This window comes from Colobus angolensis, unplaced genomic scaffold (genome assembly GCF_000951035.1).
Source record: "Colobus angolensis palliatus isolate OR3802 unplaced genomic scaffold, Cang.pa_1.0 Scaffold359, whole genome shotgun sequence".
Lineage (NCBI taxonomy): Eukaryota > Metazoa > Chordata > Mammalia > Primates > Cercopithecidae > Colobus > Colobus angolensis.
This window is the reverse complement of record NW_012116921.1, coordinates 1,176,669-1,195,966: the sequence shown is the minus strand read 5'-3', so window position 1 is coordinate 1,195,966 and position 19,298 is coordinate 1,176,669. Positions and strand designations below refer to the sequence as shown.

General features: G+C 38.4%; 1 protein-coding gene across 2 annotated transcripts in view; it reads left to right on the top strand.

The window, feature by feature from the left end:
- The first annotated feature begins 17,331 nt into the window (after nucleotides 1-17,331).
- PIGK (phosphatidylinositol glycan anchor biosynthesis, class K) overlaps nucleotides 17,332-19,298 on the top strand; it is a 121,045-nt gene continuing 119,078 nt past the window's right edge. Inside the window, exon 1 of one of the 2 annotated variants that reach the window (XM_011953153.1) lies at nucleotides 17,332-17,463. In XM_011953153.1, the coding sequence (XP_011808543.1) occupies nucleotides 17,371-17,463 (93 nt within the window). In that variant the 5' untranslated portion in view covers nucleotides 17,332-17,370. The remainder of the gene's footprint in view (nucleotides 17,464-19,298) is intronic. The other variant, XM_011953154.1, reaches the window with a different exon arrangement.

Here is a 19,298-nt window from a genome sequence, read left to right as displayed (position 1 = left end):
GAGGGAGGAAGGAAGGAAGGAAGGAAGGAAGGAAGAAAGGAAGGAAGGAAGGAAGGGAGAAAGGAGAAAGGAAGAAGAGAAGGAGAGGAGAGAAGGAGAGAAAGAGAGGAAGAAAGAAAGAGAGAAAGAAAGAAAGGTGACCCCTGATGTTGGAGATGGGGTCTAGCAGGAGGTGTTGGGTCATGGGGGCAGATCCCTCATAAATGGCTTGGTCCCCTCCCTGTGGTAATGAGTGGTAATGAGTTCATGCAAGAGCTGGTTCTTTAAAAAGCCCGGCCCCCTCCTCACCAACTCTCTTGCTCCCTCTCTTATGATGTCATATGTTGGCTCCCCTTTCACTTATCTGCAAGCTTCCTGAGGCACTCACCAGAAGGAGATGTCAACACTATGCTTCCTGTACAGGCTGAAGAACTACGAGCTAAAATAAACCTCTTTTCTTTATAAATTACCCAGTCTCGGGTATTCCTCTGTAGCAACACAGACAGACTAATACAATAGATAACTGAATATTGTTTCAAAGTGATCTGTGATCCTGTTTTATCAAGAGTTTTAAACCTTTTGACATTTTTGACAACATTTGAACTCCTAGGATCAAATTCTAAATAAAGTGCTTTTGACCTCAAAGTAACTTTGGGATTTTCCAGTGGGCCCCTGGAAAATCTCAAAAGATTTGTTTTTTATCTTTCTGAAAGAGAGATATTAAAATAATTAGGGTTATGTGTTATTTGTAGGAATATATATTATTAATATAAGTATTAAAGAAATTGTATAAAATTTCTAGAAATCTGGTATGTCCTGGTATAATGTCATCAGTCATAATTCTAGTTATTATCTGAAAATGTTGCATGCCACAGAAATAACCAAACTTTCTTATCAATTGTATTGTAATGATCTCTCATGAGATTTTTGACATGGCCATTTAAAAGCATTTGTCATTCACAGATAGTTGTTTTACTCTGATATTTTCCCCAAATCAACTACAGACAAAATTGCTTTATCTTTAAAGTGGTTCATGGAAAAGACTCTGACAAGTGCAGGCTTCTGATAACGTTAAGATCATACCACTGAGCTTGGTAAGAATTTCTAAAAATCTAACGGCTAAACTGACTGATTCACAAAACTTCTAACACAGGATTAAGCAGAACAAAAAGTAATTAATGGGAGTAAATAAACTGATGAGGATGATTATTATTTTATGACTTTATTAAACCATTATATTAATGCTTTAATATTTTGTTTTCAGGATTTAAAGAACACTTTTTTTGTTTTTTGTTTAAGCCAGTTACAGCTTGCAGCAATCTAGTAAAGTATACTTTGGAAACAGATTTGAAGCATTTATCTATTCCCTACTTGATCCCTCCAAAATTCAGAAACTCTTATTGAGTATTATTTTCATGACAATATAGTTATTTATATAAGTTCAATAAGAATATGTTTTCTTTGTAACATGATATAATTGGAAACGTTGGTTATATTACCAAGGCTTTGACTAGAATCTCATATTGGAGAATTATGTGCATAGGATCAGATATAACTAGACAGTTTTAATGAACTAAGGTTGATTTTATGAACCCCATAAAGCCACTTAGGGAAAAAAAAGACTAGTATCTGGCTTCAAAGGATCCCAACCTTACAGGTGAGTGAGGAATGTCACTTCCTGGTAGGCCCAGGAGGCTCACAGTATTTTGAGAGGCTTGAGAAATGAGGAATTCACCTAAGTCTATAGTTAGGTGAAGTCTAATGCAAATTCCCTAGCTTAGCTTTCTAGCTTGAAGAGGCTTTTATTTTTATTTTATTTTATTTTATTTTATTTATTTATTTTTAGATGGAATTTCACTCTTGTTGCCCACGCTGGAGTGAAACGGTGCAATCTCAGCTCACTGCAACCTCCGCCTCCCAGGTTCAAGCGATTCTCCTGCCTCAGCCTCCCGAGTAGCTGGGATTATAGGTATGTGCCACCACGCCCAGCTAATTTTGTATTTTTAGTAGAGACGGCGTTTCTCCATGTTGGTCAGGCTGGTCTTGAACTCCTGACCTCAGGTGATCCACCCGCCTCGGCCTCCCAAAGTGCTGGAATTACAAGTATGAGCCACTGTGCCCAGCCTTTATTTTATTTTTTAATTCTATGTTTAACTATTTATGTATATATATTTATTGTAATTTTTTTAGAGATGACGTCTTGCTATGTTTCCCAGGCTAGTCTTGAACTCTTGGGCTCAAACAATCCTCCTGCGTCAGCTTCCTGAGTAACTGGGACTACAGGCGTGTACCACTGAGTCTGGAATGGAGAGGCTTATAAAAGTCTAATCAGAGATTCCTTATTAAAAGTTCCAGCAAAGCAGATTTAAAAAGTGTCTATATGACCAGTCACTATTCTTGCTTTGCTTATTTAAATAATCAGGCCAAATTTAATGAGACTAGACTTATTTTACAAACAAATTAGTCTTACTATGATTAGGTTTGGTAAACATGAGGGTGACTATAGAGAGAAAAGTTATGTGCACTATAGAAAACTATAGCAATTCAATTCTAGCCTTGTTCATTGTCTTTGAGGTTTTGTTATCTTTCTGCAAACTGGACTGTATCCTGAATTCTTCTAGTTTCCTCCAATATCTGGCTGTGACTCTCCAAACTAACATTTTCCATTTTCTCCCACCTTTCTGACTTGAAATCACAAAAAATAAATCTGCCCCTTTCCCAAAACCTTGCAAGCTGAAGCTGGATGACTTGATATAAACTTCATCGAAATCACCACAAAAGCTCATATTTAAACAAGCTTCATGCCTGTTTCTGTGTGGGCTACTCATAAGGTTCACCCGTATTACCTGATGACATCACCAGAGACATTCAGACAGCAAAAGAAGATGCTTCGAGCCCAATATCTAGAAATCTGCTTGACTGGCTACCCTCTGGACTCATAAACAGATCTTTATTTGTTTGTTTCCAGAGAAATGCCTGATTGTTCGGACCATATAGAGGCCTAACTTTGGTAGGAACCCACCTGCAACATTGTCTCCTAAAGTGAAACACAACTGTTTGTTTAATGGAACTGACCTGTTCTCCAGGAGTAAGAGATTTTCGGTAAGATAGGGTTGCAATCTATCAACTCAGCTTCTGAACTATGAAACTTCTTGGGGAAGGTTCAAAGGAGGGAAATGAAGGATGGCAGAATATGCCATCTGCAAACACACCACTTTGGCGTAAGGATTATTTCTGATATAAAGTCACTTTAGAAAAAGAACAACAGTGGCTGCAAGAAAGGTGCTCTAATCCTCCCCTTTTTCTTTCTGAAAGTTGAAGACAAAACCCCCATATGGAAAAATCCTCCTGCACCGGAAAGAAAGTTCTATTCTTATTTTCAGTAATAGGAAGTTGAGAGAGGGAGAATTCTGTACAAACAAACCTGGTTAAACTAATCCTTATCTTCCTAGTCACTTCTCTACCCAGTTAACTACCCTAGTCCAAGCCCCTTTGCCTCATCACAGTCTCATAATTTACTACTCTTTGTCCAATTCAGTATGTAAGTGTTCGATTCTAACTCGGTCTTTAGGTCTTTATTTTCTTATGAAGTCTACTGTGCCACATAAAACTTATATTAAATAAATTTATATGCTTTTCTCTTTTATGTCTTTTTATACTCATTTCTTTTATGTCAATTTAATTCTCAGCCCTAGCCAAAAAGTCCTAAGAGGAGAGAGGTAAAATTTTACCTTTCCTCCCTTCAATGTGCCTCCGCCCCACATATTGTCTGCTCCTTCATTGGCAAACACACTTTATAAGAACAGGCCTTTCCATTGCTTTTTAATTGTTTTTTCATTGTTGTATTGTTGTAGCTGCTTTTTAAAAATTGTTTTTTCATTGTTGTGGCTGCAGGTGCTTGCCAGGTGATAGGAACCCAATAAGTCTTCATGGCATTAAAAAACAAGCTAGTCAATTCTGTTGAATACAACTTCCCTTTCTGTTCTTACTTTTTTTTCTTTAGCCTGTTTTTTTAAGTAGCTTAAAAAATTTTGTTTTAGGGACAGAGTTTTGCTCTGTTGCTCAGGCTGGATGCAGTGGCTCCATCATAGCTCCCTGCAGCCTCAAACCCTTAGGCTCAAGCAAACCTCCTGACTAACTCTCCTGACCAGTTGGTATGCAGGTGCAGGACACCCTGCCAGCTCTCTAGCCTGACTCTTATTACTTGAGACGCGGTGAAGGATATTCATTAAGTGTGCAAATTCCAGAGTAAGACTACTAGAGTTTGAATCCTAGCTTCAACATCTACTGGGCATGGAACCTGAGGCAAATTACATAAAAACTGTATACCCCAGTTGTACATATGTAAAATGACAAAAATAATAACATCTGCTTTATAAAGCTGTTACAAGAATTAATGCACATAAATATATGATAAACAATTAACATAGGCACATAATAAAGATTATGTGTTAGTTATTACTTTTCTCACATGAACTATTATCATGGTCTAACTATTTCTAGTTTCTTTATTGCTGTCTTCCTAAAATATACATTTGATCATATTACCTTGCTGCTTAATTTTTTTTTTTTTTGAGACAGGGTCTTGCTATGTTGCCCAGGCTGGTCTCAAACTCTGGGCTTAAGAGATTCTCCCCACTTAGTCTGTTGAGTATCTGGAATTACAGGCTCATGCCACCATTTCAGGCTGCTTTAAATAATAGCTGTGCACTATTCACAAGAAGAAGTTTAGCACTCTGGCAGAGAGCACATGTTTCTTCACAGACTAGTACCATTTCCTATTATTCAAGCCCATGCTCTCTGTTTCAGTTACTCGGGTTGCTCATCCTTCCTCAAAAGCTCACAACATGCCTTTCTCTGATTCTGTACATCTGCCTGAAATGCCCCTTGCCTCTTCCAAACAGGTCCCTTACTCCTTCTTATTCTTTCCTTTCCTGAAGATCCAGTTCTAATGTTGCCTCCCCAGCGAAGTCTTCCTGACTTCTAATAATAATTACAGCAATACTAAAAAAAAAAGTGGCACTAACTTTCCTTGAGAATTTACCATAGGCCAGACACTCTACTGAACACTTCACATTTATTATTTCATTTAATCTTTTTAACAATCCTATGTGATAGGGCTAATGTTAGTTTCCATTATAGAAATAAAGAAAAAAGTTAGCTATGTTAACTAGAATGAACAATTTATCCAAATTCCAGTAGGACTTCAGATATAGCTTTATTATGGCTCTAAAACCTTGTTAAACAATTATTTATTGAAGAGGCTGCTCTCTTTGGAAAGCAAGCAAACAACAAACAAAAAGGCTCAATTAAATAACATTGTTAACATATTATTCACATAGTGATTTTTGGTGGCAAGACATTTATTAATAGCCTCTCTATTTTTATTTTTATTTTTCTAGAGATGTTAATCATTAACTATGAAATCATTAGTGCCTATTCATTACAGGGATGTTATTCTCCCTGCTCTTGTGCTGAAAGTAATCCCAAACCATCGTCTGGAAAATTACTACTCATCTGGAAATTATGAGAAGGTTCTAAAGCTGAGAAATTTGAAATTCTTGCTTTTTAGTACCCAGTGATACAGATTTCATCTATGAAATTCTTTTGAGAAAAATTCAATTAGTGATACATTTTGTGTTGATTTCAAAATAATTCTTGTACTTTGCTTCTTCATTTGTGTTTCTTAGCTTTGGCTGGACAAAAACAGAACTTCAACTGGCAAAGACACTGGGTCTTATTTCTGTCAAGGTCAGTCAATATTAAGGGCCTATCACAAGCTTTTTTTTTTATAGATTGATGATCAAAAGGTATTAGATCTAATAGTTTAATAATGTGAGCTCTGGATAAGGAAGATATTATCCATTATTATTTTACTTTTTTGTCTATTGGCCTCAATTTATTCACTTAAATATTTCATTTGCCTGAAGTGTTTGAACAAGAGAAGAAAAAATCTGATCATTAAACTGAATTTGGCTAAATCAAGCAGAAAGAGCAGACCATTTCCAGCACTGAGCAGCTGCTGTTACCAGATATAAAAGGATGGAGAAATGTTAGTTATTTCTTTTAAAAAAAACATTTAAAATGTTCATTTTTCTCCTGATAAAAAGGGGATACGTCCTCTTTGTAAAGAATTTTATTTCCTGTCTCTGACTGGAAAGTTCTCATTAAATTCCAAGCTGAAATTCCTTAGGAAAGCATTCCCTGACTATGTTATATTGCCCTAGTGCATGATGATTTCAGCCGGTATTTTGCTTAGGTTGAACTTATTACAATATAATTAATTAATAATTTGTCTGATCATCTGTTTAATCTGCCTTGTTCCATGAGGGCAGAGATTGTGTCTCTCTTATTCCCCACTGCATTCTCAGTTCCTAGCACATTCTTTAACACAGAGTAGATACTTAATGAATAACTTGAGTGACTCAGAGGATAAATGAAAATAGAACATGCACACTCTTAATACTCAGGAAAAACAACTGGATAACATTTTAGTAAGTTTCCTACTTATATTTTTCTATTTTTTCATGGTTGGAAAATTTTCTATACAATTTTCTACACTATCTTTTCACTTAATATTAGCTAGTTTTACTCTTAATTATTTTTATTTAAGAAGCAATATAGATCCATAATAAAACCAACATAAATCCATGATAAAAGTGCAAATAACATGAAGAACGGAGAATAAAAGTCCTCTTCAACTCTTATCTTCATTTCCAAACCTCCAGTGGGGTAACCATGGCTAATAGCTGAGAGGCCTATATTAGTTTCCTATTGCTGCCATAATAAGTAACCACATATTTAGCGGCTTAAAATAAAGCAAATGTATTATCTGGCACCTCTGTAGGTCTGAAGTCTAAAATGGGTTGGTAGAGCCATGTTCCTTCTGCAGGCTCTAGGGGAAAATTAATTTTTTGTCTTCTCCAGCCTCTAGAAGCAACAGACATGCCTTCGCTGCTGGTCCTTCATCACTGTGACCACTGGTTTGGTCTTCACAACTCTTTCTCTTCTCTGACCCCCTTGCCCTCCTCTTATAAGAACCCCTGTGATTACACTGGGCCTATCCAGATAATTCATTATTATCTCCTTATCCCAGTATCCTTACTTTAATACATTTGCAAAGTCCCTTTTGTCATATAAGGTAACATATTCACAAGTTCTAGGGATTAGGACATAGACATCTTTAGGAAGCCATTGTTTTGCCTACCATGGTACATTTCTACAATTTTCTATAAAACACACACATTCCTCCCTACTCTTTCCATTATTCTAATATCTTCCTAAGAGAGATCTTTCAGGATGTCCCATACTTTACAATATGTGGTATGATTAAAATATCTACTAAATGTCCCTGGGATTTCAGAGTGTCACAAGATGCTTAATGAACAAAATCAATGTACAATTGAATAAAAATCAACTGAATAAAATTAATTGCACTTGTAGAAAATTCTCAGCCTCATGTAGAACTAAACTCTCTATTGATTGGCTTTATGCCAAAAGAGCTGGTGGTTTCTTGTTTAACAATGGAGGACTATACTCTTGATGAGACAGCAAGTTTTACATTGATAAAGTATTTGACATGACTTTATGTCCGGGTCATTATGGCATTTTATAATAGCACAGGATTTCAAAAAATGAGACACTGAAGGGCAGTTGCTCTGTTCTTGTATCGAAGCAATGTTATTATGGCTTAGGCTGAAGTTAATGAGAAGGTCATGAGATGGAAATGGATTATAGCAGAATAACAAACTATTGTTAAATGGCTCACTGGAAGGAGGGAAGAAAAGTATTTCAGGCAAAACTGAAAAGGAATTTAAGGTGGTTCAATATCAAGATCATAATAGGAAATACATATAAATACAAGGAAATGATATAAATACACTAGAATGAAAGCCCTTTGGCTTTAATTACTTTTTTCTATTTGTATTTTATTACATATTTAATTTCCTTTTATTGAACTTTACCTTGCTCTGAAAACCTTTTTTTTTTTTTTTTTTTTTTTTTAGATGACATTTCACTGTTACCCAGGCTGGATTGCGGTGGCATGATTTCGGCTCACTGCAGCTTCTGCCTCCCAGGTTCAAGTAATTCTCATGCCTCAGTCTACTGAGTAGCTGGGATTACAGGCACCCGCCACCACGCCTGGCTAATTTTTGTGTTTTTAGTAGAGACGGGGTTTCATCATGTTGGCTGGGCTGGTCTCGAACTCCTGACCTCAAGTGATCCACCCACTTTGACCTTCCACCGTGCTGGGATTATATAGGCGTGTGCCACCATGCCCAGCCCCAAAAAACATTTTGACTGTTAGATATGAAATGCTTCCATAAAATAGTTTTGGCACAGACTTTTGTAGCAAACAGACTTGCCTGTAGCAATTGAACTATATAGTATAAAACACATTATAAAATCCTTCTCAGGGTCTATATTCTTATCCTGATTAAATGTATCTTTTCCACTCATTTTATTTTGTAACAACATTTATTTAGTAGTCACACAAGTATTTATAATAGGTTTATGTAAGTTTTCCTTTCAAATTGCTCTGGATAAATATTTAAAGCAGACTTCACTTGTATATAAATCCTAAACCTCCTCCACTTCCTGTGGTTCCTATGCTTTAAAAAATGGCACTGCCATGAATTCAGTTGTAGAAGCCAGATATTTAAAAGTCGTCCTTGAAATTGTCCTCTCTCTTACTTCCCAAATACAATCTATCATCGTGTTCTTTGAGTTGTAATTCTAAAATCTCTATTAGTTCCCTTCATTTTTCATCTCCACTCTTAACACTCTGGTCTAAGCTACCATTGCCTGGACTGTGGCAATGGTCTTCCAAATGCTTCCAAATGCTACAGCATTTCCCAGTTTTCCTCATTGGAAGCAGCGTAATCTTTCCCACTGTGATGCTTTCTTTTGCCCTTAGGATACAGACCAAAATCTAACCTGACCCCACAAGCCCATGGGGAGAGGTGGCACCTGCTTAGCAATTCAACCTCTCCCCTTAGCAATTTAGCACTCTCCCCTTTGTTCTCTGAACTGCAAGACCAGTACAATTCTAGAAGTTCCTCTAATATGCCAAGCTCTGTTCTGCCACACATCTTTGGAGGGGCTGTTTCCTCTGCCTTGAAAGCTCTTCCCTCTTATCCATATCTACCTCACTAACTCATTAATTTCAGCTCAGTCCATTTCCTCAGAGAAACTTACCCTGATTTTTCTTAAATGGTTGGATCCCCCACTAGGAACTCTCCTATTAGACTTTTACATTTGTATAAATGCTTCTATTATTCATGTCTGGCTCCCCTGGACTGTGTGTGAGCTCTGTAAGGTCAGGAATTTGTTCAATTTTTGCTCTCTCCTGTATTGCTGGTGCCTAGCACAATACCTGGTACACAGTGCTTAATAAATATTCATTGAGTGAATGAGTAACACAATTGTGTTCTTGGTGCATAAGGAAGCAGAGGGAAAAAGAGAAGTAAAAAGAAGATATGGAAGGGACATGGGCAAGAGGAGGGGGCAAGAATAAAGCGTGATATAATTGTGATCTTAGATTCAGTAGGGTCAATCTTAAGTTGTTACTCAATTGAAGAACAACAGTAAAAAGAGCATGGATAGGCTTTGTGGAGTGACTTACCGTGAGGGTCAGTTATAAAACTTTTGTTAGAGAAGCCAGAAATATATATATGTGTGCCTGTGTGTGTGTGTGTGTGTGTGTGTGTGTATGTAATTTTGATCAATCGAATACTCATATTTGGTATTAGTTGCCAAATTGTCTTAACTCACTTAATGAACATCTCGATAATAAATCAATGAATAATTAAATTGAATTCTAGTTCAAACACAGACTATGGTTAACAATTCTAACCATGCAAATTATAAACAATGCTATCTTATATATTCACAGATAAAAGGAATTATTCTTTCCAATATTGGATGGTGTTTACAGCTGCTCATGTCCTTCATTTAGGTAGGAAGCTCCCTCTATCCTATACTTAAAAATCAGCAGCTAAATGAAAAAAACAAATGAACAAAGAGGAATACAAATCTACTTCTTTAACATGATAATGAGTATTCTAATCCAGTAACTAATGATAAACTTAATGAAAAGGTGCTAAAACCTTAATTTTAAAACAAAAAATAAGAAAAGCTAATTGCTATCAACTTTATAAATATTGAGCCATAACAGGCTGTGAAAAAGAAATAATACTATATAGAGACAAAAAGATAATTGACAGATATTGCAGAACTAGAAAAGTCCAGTCTGTCGAACAAAAGTTTTTAAATAATTTTCATTATTAAAATAATTCTTATTAAAACAATGAAACAACAGTTGCACATAAAATATGATCTGTGTATTGGCAATAACTAATTTGAATATGTAATGAGTATTATAGATATTATGCACATATATAATTTTTATATATTTCCTACCAAATAAAAAGTGTTTTAACAAATGTTAAAAATACTTAGGTAATAGTTTAATCATAGATTTCTGTGGCTTAAAGTTTTATTGAAAATATTTTTTTTTTGAGATAGAGTCTCATTCTCTTGCCAGACTGCAGTGCAGTGGCACAATCTTGGCTCACTGCAACCTCTGCCTCCCGGATTCAAGCAATTCTCCTGCCTCAGCCTCCTGAGTAGCTGGGAATATGGATGCACACCACCAAGCCCAGCTAATTTTTTGTATTTTTAGTAGAGATGCGGTTTCACCACATTGGCCAGCCTGGTCTCGAACTCCTGACCTCAGGCAATCTGCCCACCTCGACCTCCCAAAGTGCTGGGATTACAGGCATGAGCCACTGCACCTGGCCAAAAATAATTTTTTAAAATATCTCAAATAAATAAGTCTCCATGTTCTCAGATGAGAACAGTAAATATAAAGATGTCAGTTTCTATTAAACTTATTAATAGATTTTGTATAATCCCACTAAAAATCCAAGTAGCATTTCTTTTAACTTGAACAAATTTGTGTAAAATTTGGTTAGAAAATTTTCAGGTGAAATCAAATAATTTTGTGAACAATGAAATACAGTGAAATGGTTAGCCCTAATGGCTAAAGATTAGGACAGATTAAAAGCAACAATAATTAAAATAACATGGCACTGGCCTCAAACTAGATGTGTAGAAGGAACAGAATACCTAGAAATAATACTAATACTGCTTTTTTTTTTTCTTTTTTTTTGAGAGAGTTTCACTCTGTTGTGCAGGTTGGAGTGCAGTGGTGTGATCTTGGCTCCCTGCAACCTCTGCCTCCCAAGTTCAAACATTTCTCATGTCTCAACCTCCCAAGTAGCTGGGATTTCAGGCACGCACTACCACACCCGGCTAATTTTTGTATTTTTAGTAGAGATGGGGTTTCGCCATGTTGGCCAGGCTGATCTCAGAACTCCTGGTCTCATGGGATCCACCTGCTTCAGCCTTCCCAACTGCTGGGATTACAGGCTGCACCCAGCTGAAATATTCTATCTCTTCTAACAATATAATAAGGGAGTATCACAAGGAAATGGGAAAGGTAAGGACTATGTACAAAATTTTTTGAGTAACAATACTCATACAGAATCTGTGTCCCCACCCAAATCTCATGTGGGGTTGTGATCCCCAGTGTTGGAGGTGGGACCTTGTGGGAGGTGACTGGATCACGGGGGTGGATGAGTGGATTACTCATGAATGGTTTAGCACAATCTCCCTTGGTACTGTCCTCAGGACACTGAGTTCTCCTGACATCTGGCCATTTAAAAAGTGTGCATCACCTCCCCCCTCTCTCACTGCTCTGGCCATGCGACGTGCTGGCTCCCACTTTGCCCTCCACCACGATTGTAACTTTCCTGAGGCTTCCCCAAAAGCTGAGAAGATGCTAGTATCATGCTTCCTGTACAGCCTATGGAACCATGAGCCAATTAAACCTCTTTTCTTTATAAGTTATCCATTCTCAGGTATTTCTTTACAGCAATGGGAGAACAGCCTAATACAAATACCAGTTTTGGTAAAAATAGTGGTAAATCATTATAGCAATGGCCTCCCGGGAATCCCGTTTCCTGGTATCCTTGGGACCCGGAACCTTGGAACCTTGCATCCTTGGGCTTGGACACATCACAAAGTTTTGGGTGGTTTGTTATGAAGCAATAGACAATTCATACATTATCTTATAGCATATACAGTAGTCCTCCCTATTTGTGGTTTTGCTTTCCATGATTTCAGTTAGCCATGGTCAACTGTGGTCTGGCAATGGTTGAGTACAGCGTATTTTGAGAGAGAGAGAGATCACATTCACGTAAGATTTACACAGTATATTGTTATAATTGTTCAATTTTATTATTATTTTTGTAAATCTCTTACTCTGCCTAGTTTATAAATTAAACTTTATCACAGATACATATATGTAGGAAAAAACAGTACATATAGGGTTCAGTGCTATCTGTGATTTCACATATCCACTGGGGGCCTTGGTACATATCCCCCTCGGATAAGGGGGACTCCTGTACCAGAATACATTCCAGATAGCTAGAGTTAAACATAAAATTAATACAAAATAGAACTAGTAAAAAATAAATATTAGAAATGTGCAGCCCTCAGATGTTTGCATTGCTAGTTCTTTCTCATCATTCAGGCCTCAGATTTCACACTACCTTTGCAGAGAGAAAGTGTTCACTGACCACCCCACTGAAGTAGTGTCTCCCTCTCCCTTCAGTTTCTCTCATCTTACCTTATTTGTATCATCATAATTTATTGTGTTTATTTTTCTTTTTTCTTATTGTCTGCTTTCCTTACTGGAATGTAAGGTTTGTGAGAGCAAGAACCTCCTACGTATTTCCAGCTACAATATCCTGGTACGTTATGTCAACTAAAGAAAAAAAACAGGCTTTTAAATAATTAAAGTTAATTTTATTCAGAAGTCTGACTGAGTATTGCAACCTGGGAGAATCTTTCAGAGAGTTTGTTATATTGCTCCAAAACATTATTTCACCCCATAGCTTAAACATAGGTGGTGGTTGCTCTGCATGTGTTAAGAAGTTACATTAAATGTGCTCAGAAATTATATTAATGATATGGTTTGGCTGTGTCCCCACTCAAATCTTATCTTGAATTGTAGCTCCCATAATCCCAGTGTGTCAATGTTAGGACCTGATGGGAGGTAATTTAATCATGGGGGCAGGTTTTTCCCGTTAGTCTCAAGATAGTGAACAAATCTCACAAAATCTGATGGTTTCATAAAGGGCAGTTCCTCCACACATGCTCTCTTGCCTGCTGTCATGTAAGATGTGCTTTGCGCCTCCTTTGCTTCTGCCACGATTTTAAGGCCTCCCCAGCCAAGTGGAACTGTGAGTCCATTAAACCTCTTTTTCTTTATAAATTACCCAGTCTTTGGTATTTCTTCATAGCAATATGAAAATGGACTAATACAGTAAATTGGTACTGAGGTAGTGGGGTCCTGCTATAAAGTTAACAGAAAATGTTGAAGTAACTTTGGAACTGGGTAACAGGCAGAGGTTGGAAGAGTTTGGAGGGCTCAGAAGCAGACAGGAAAATATGGGAAACTCTGGAATTTCCTAGAGACTTGGAGGGCTCAGAAGACAGAAAGACGTAGGAAAGTTTGGAACTTCATGGAGACTTGTTGAGTGGCTTTGACCAAAATGCTAATAGTGACATGGACAAAGAAGTCCAGGCTGAGGTGGTCTCAGATGGAGATGAGGAACTTGTTGGGAAATGGAGTAAAGGTCATTCTTGTTATGCTTTAGCAAAGAGACTGGTGGCATTTTGCTCTGCCCTAGATATCTGTGGAACTTTGAATTTTAGAGAGATGGTTTAGGGTACCTGACAGAATAAATTTCTAAGTGGCAAAGCGTTCAAGAGGAAGCAGGGCATAAAAGGAAAACTTGCAGCCTGATGACATGTTAGAAAAGAAAAACCCATTTGGTGGGGAGAAATTCAAGCCTGCTGCAGAAATTTGCATAAGTAACAAGAAGCCAAATGTTAATCACCATGACAATGGGAAAAATGTCTCCAGGGCATGTAAGAGGTCTTCCTGGAAGTCCCTCCCATCACAAGCCAGGAGGCCAAGGAGGAAAAATGGGTTTTGTGGGCTGCGCCCAGGGCCTTGCTGCTTTGTGCAGTCTCAGGCTGCTCACATGTTGGGCCTGTGGGTGCACAGAAGTCAAGAATTGAGGTTTGGGAACCCTGCCCAGATTTCAGAGGATGTATGGAAACACCAGGATGTTCAGGCAGAGGTGTGCTACAGGGGCAGGGCCCTCATGCAGGACCTCTGCTAAGACAATGCAGAAGGGAAATGTCGGGTGGGATCCCCCACACAGAGTCCCTACTGGGGCAGTGCCTAGTGGAGCTGTGAGAAGAGGGCCACCATCCTCCAGACCCCAGGATGGTAGATTCACCAACAGCTTGCAGCGTGTGCCTGGGAAAGCCAGAGACACTCAATGTCAGCCTGTTAAGGCAGCTGGGAAGGAGGCTGTATCTTGCAAAGCCACAGGGGCAGAGCTGCACAAGACCATGGCAACCTACCTCTTGTATCAATGTGAACTGGATGTGAGACATGGAGTTAAAAGAGATCATTTTGGAGCTTTAAGATTTCACTGCCCTGCTGGATTTTGGGCTTGCATGGGCCCTGTAGTCCCTGTGTTTTGGCCTATTTCTCCCATTTGGAATGGGTGTATTTACCCAATGCTTGTACCCTCATGGTATTTAGGAAGTAACTAACTTGCTTATGATTTTACAAGCTCATAGGCAGAAGGGACTTGCCTTGTCTCAGAGGAGACTTTGGATTGTAGACTTTTGAGTTAATGCTGACATGAGTTAAAACTTTGGGGGACTGTTGGTAAGGCATGATTGGTTTTGAAATGTGAGGACATGAGATTTTGGAGGGACTGGGGTGGAATGATATGGTTTGGCTACATCCCTCCCCAAATCTCATCTTGAATTGTAGCTCCCATAATCCCCGAGTATCAAGGGAGGGACCTGGTGGTAAGTAATTTAATTAAGGGGCCGGATACCCTCAGCTGTTGTCATGGTAGTGAGTCCTCACGAGCTCTGATGGATTTATTTATTCATTTTTGTTTCATTTTTTTTTTTGGAGACAAAATCTGGCTCTGTTGCCCAGGCTGGAGTGCAGTAGCATGCTCTTGACTCACTGCAACCTCCGCCTCCCAGGTTCAAGTGATTCTCCTGCCTCAGCCTCCCTAGCAGCTGGTATTACAGGTGTGCGCCCCCACACAGAGCTAATTTTGAAATATGGGTTTTCACCACGTTGGCCAGGCTGGTTTTGAATGCCTGACCTCAGATGATCCACCTGCCTTGGCCTCCCAAAGTGCTAGGATTACAGGTGTGAGCCACTGTGCCTGGCCTCTGATGGTTTTATAGAAGAAGGTAGTTCCTCTGCACATGCTCTCTTGCCTGCTGCCATGGAAGATGTGCCTTTGCTCCTCCGTCATCTTCTACCATGATTGTGAGGCTTTCCCAGCCATGTGGAACTGTGAGTCCATTAAGCCTTTTTCTTTTTCTTTTTTTTTTTTTTATTATACTTTAAGTTCTAGGGTACATGTGCATAACGTGCAGGTTTGTTACATATGTATACTTGTGCCATGTTGGTGTGCTGCACCCATCAACTTGTCAGCACCCATCAAAGCCTTTTTCTTTATAAATTACGCAGTCTTGGGTATTTCTTCATAGCAGTATGAAAATGGGTTAATACAAGTAAAGTCTCATCAAAGTGTGGGTATGAAATTACATCTGGTCATGAATTTGAGGCATAATCATTAATCCTGTCAGACATTATCTTATGTACAGGAACCGGCAAAGGCTAGGATCACTGAACTTACCTTTTGTAAAAATTCAGTGATTCAGGCAAGAGATGTGAGAACCTGTTCCCTATCCTGCTCATGGTCTTCAAGGCATTCTTCCACAAGTCTGCTAACAGTCAATGAGTCAGGGGCTTTGTGAAACATTGCTGGCAAAAGAGTAGAATGAGCAAATGGCTTCTCATCTTTGCTACTTTGTTTCATAATCATCTGCATCCAATAGATATCTGTGGAATTAATGAATAAATGGAAGATATTCTGGCAGTGTATTCACTTTCTAGGATTCACATAATGGAAAACCTAAATTTGACTACATAGCATGAAACCTCTCACAAAGTGCAATAGCAAAAGAAACAAATAAAAGGAAAAGAGAGACAAGAGAATGGGAAAAGTAATAGCATAAAATATGGCAAAGGCTAATGCTACTTATTTATAAATCTATTATTCAAATTCATATGCAAAACATAAATATGTAAACAAAGAATTTACATCAGAGGACACAGAGATAGTTTAGAAACACAAGAAAAACATCAGATCTTGATAGTAACCAAAGAATTACAAATATAGTAACCTAGGGGTAACATTTCATACCAAAGAATTTAAAGGAAAAAAAAGTATGATTTGGTGTTGGGTTGTGTATTCTGATAGCGCTGTAAGTTTGTTCATTTTGGAAAGCAACATCATTTATAGTTATTAAAATGTTTTTGAATATTTTGACCCCAGATTCCTATTTCAGGAAAATTATACAAACAAAGTAATTCAACAGATCTAAAAAGCCAAAGCACAAAAGATACTCTTTACAATATTATTTTCATAGTAAAACTTAAAAACTTCGCATTGTGCAGTAGAGGGACAATTACTTTGGCTGAGGCATCAATAATGGATGGAATTTTATCTCACCATTAAATGTTAAAATTGTGAGGATTATGAAGCAGCATGGAAACGTTTGTCGTACTCGATGAAATGCAGAACTTAAAACTGAACGCACATAACAAAGAGAATGGTGGACCATGCATATACACGAGCTGTGTCTCTTGCAGATAGGCTTTAGTTCTATAATTACGGAAGATACTCAAGAAACAAAAACTTAACTAGTTTCCCATGTTCATCCTTTCACCATGTAAGAGACCCCAAGCCTCTGAATTGCAGCGCCCACCCACATTTTCCATTTACAGTTTATCCAATTTATCATCTTTTTGTGCCAGAATGCTTGTTCTTCCTATCACATCCAGCTTCATATTTTCAAAGAATTGGCAGCACTCTGCAAGAAAAAAAAAAAAAGAAATAAGGGAATAGAGAAATAACTTTTAAAGCTTAAGGAGTCATGGGTTTTTAATCCGCTCACCTTTCAAATTTTTTTCTTAAACGTTATACCTATTTTACAACCTCCAAACTGAAAATGCAGTTAAGATCGATATCCTGCGTCTACCTTGTCCCAGCTGCTCCGGACTCTGGAGCTCCGCAAAAGCGCGGAGTCCTAAAGCCGGTCTAGAGGCCGCCTCGAAAAGGCGCGGATGGCGTCGCAAAAACCGCTGGGCTACTTTACGGCACTGCCTCCGCCCCTTCAGGTGCGGGAAGTCTGAAGCCGGCAAACATGGCCGTCACCTACTGCCTCAGCCGGCCTGCGACTGCGTTGGCAGCGGTGTTGTTCTTGTCCTTCGGCAGCGTGGCCGCTAGTCATATCGAGGTAGGAGTCAGGCTTATTTGACCACAGAGCCCCGGGAGGCCGGCTGTGTCGTGGCTGTGCGCTCTCCAGCAGATGTCCGATACACAGCAGCTGAGGGAAGCCTCCTGGAGTCAATCAGCCCCTGACCCAGGCTGGGTTTGAGGAGGGTGTCACTGGGCACGGGTCAGGACAGTGTTGGTCTTTTTCAGCGTTTTAAAAGGATGAGTTAAAAGAATCAAACGCTCAGAGACAGAGGAGGACCTGAGCCTTTGCTCCTACATGTGTGCAGTTCTTAGCAGGTGAAATATGAGCAAGAGGCTGGTGAAATGTCAGTGTGCAGCAACTACTTTCCTGCTACGCAACTGCAGCCCTCTGTTTTGATAGGAGTCAGACAGAACTGGAGAGGTGAGAGCAATTTTAAGAATTCAGATCATAGAATTTAGTGATAATTAGAACATGGGATAAAGAGAAGTGTTTATTATGACTCTCAAGTTTCTGGCTTAGGAGCAACAAGTCTGGGTTAAGAAATGGAGGAGAAAAGGGGTGCTTAGTTTTATCCTGGGCTCTCCCAGCGTCCCATTTTTAAACGTGGACACAAGACATTCTGGTGCTCTATAATGCTTTTACTATCCACCGTAGTCTTGTGATTCCTCAGTCCAGGTCTACAATCTAGATGTCTGGTATCTTTTTCAGGCCTGCATATCCAGCTGACTAAGAAGCCGGGATAGTCAGGAGACATTTGAAAATCTGTGTCCAAAGTTTTATCTTCTGCTTAGCCTACTTACTCTTAAGAAGACACTGAAAAACTAAGCACCTCTTTTGTCCCTCGTTTCTCCACCCAGATATGCTGCTCCTAAGCTAGAAACCTGAGAGTCTTCATCTCTTTATCCCATATTTTAATTATCACTAAATTCTGTGATCTGAATTCTTAAATTGCCCTCACCTCTCCAGTTCCACTGACTTAATTCAGGCTGTGATCACTTCTTGTCTAAACTCTTGCGATTACTTTATCTTGTTTTCCATAGGCCTCCATACTCCCTCACTTTAGTGCTAGGTTCGTCTCCACGAAATGTTAAGCCTGATCAGGTTATTCTTCTGATGAAGTCTGTTAAATATTTCTCCATTACATACAGAATAAAGTCTAAACGTTATGACCTGGTTCTTGCCTACTTTTCCAGTGTTCCGTTTTGGAGCCTCTTCTCCCCACCACCTGGGCACCTTGAGTTTAGACCAGTGGACTCCAAACTTTTTGAATACACACCCTATCAATTAAAAAAAAGATATTGAGCATGAACTTCATATATATTTATGAATTACTGTTAATTTATATGTTCGATATTTATATAGCATATTTTTTAGAGAACATAAATATGAGTAAATAGAAGTTCTATTTCCTTCCTTTGTTCTGATTTTGACTACTTCATCTTGGATACTATTACTGCTTTTGTAGTTACATAATTGCTGTGCTTTTTCACATTATGATATTTTATACATCCTGTTTCCTCTGTTCATTTGCTAGGATACAGTGAAGTCATAACCTCTGTAGAAACTTTCCCTATCTCTTACCTTTGCCTTTACTTTTGTAATTTGTACACTTGATACAGCACTCATTTACTATAACCCTGTATACTTTGTACTATGATTCCATCATCTCTCACTTAGATATAGGAGCAACCCTAAATGTTTTTCCTTGAGTCATTGTTTTTTCCTTTCAATCTGTTCTCCAAATTGAAGCCAGAGTAACTTTTAAAAATGCAATTCCTTTCTGAGGACTCTGTTCTGTTCCATTGGTCTATAGCTCTGTTTTGGTACCAGTACCATGCTGTTTTGGTTACTGTAGCCTTGTAGTATAGTTT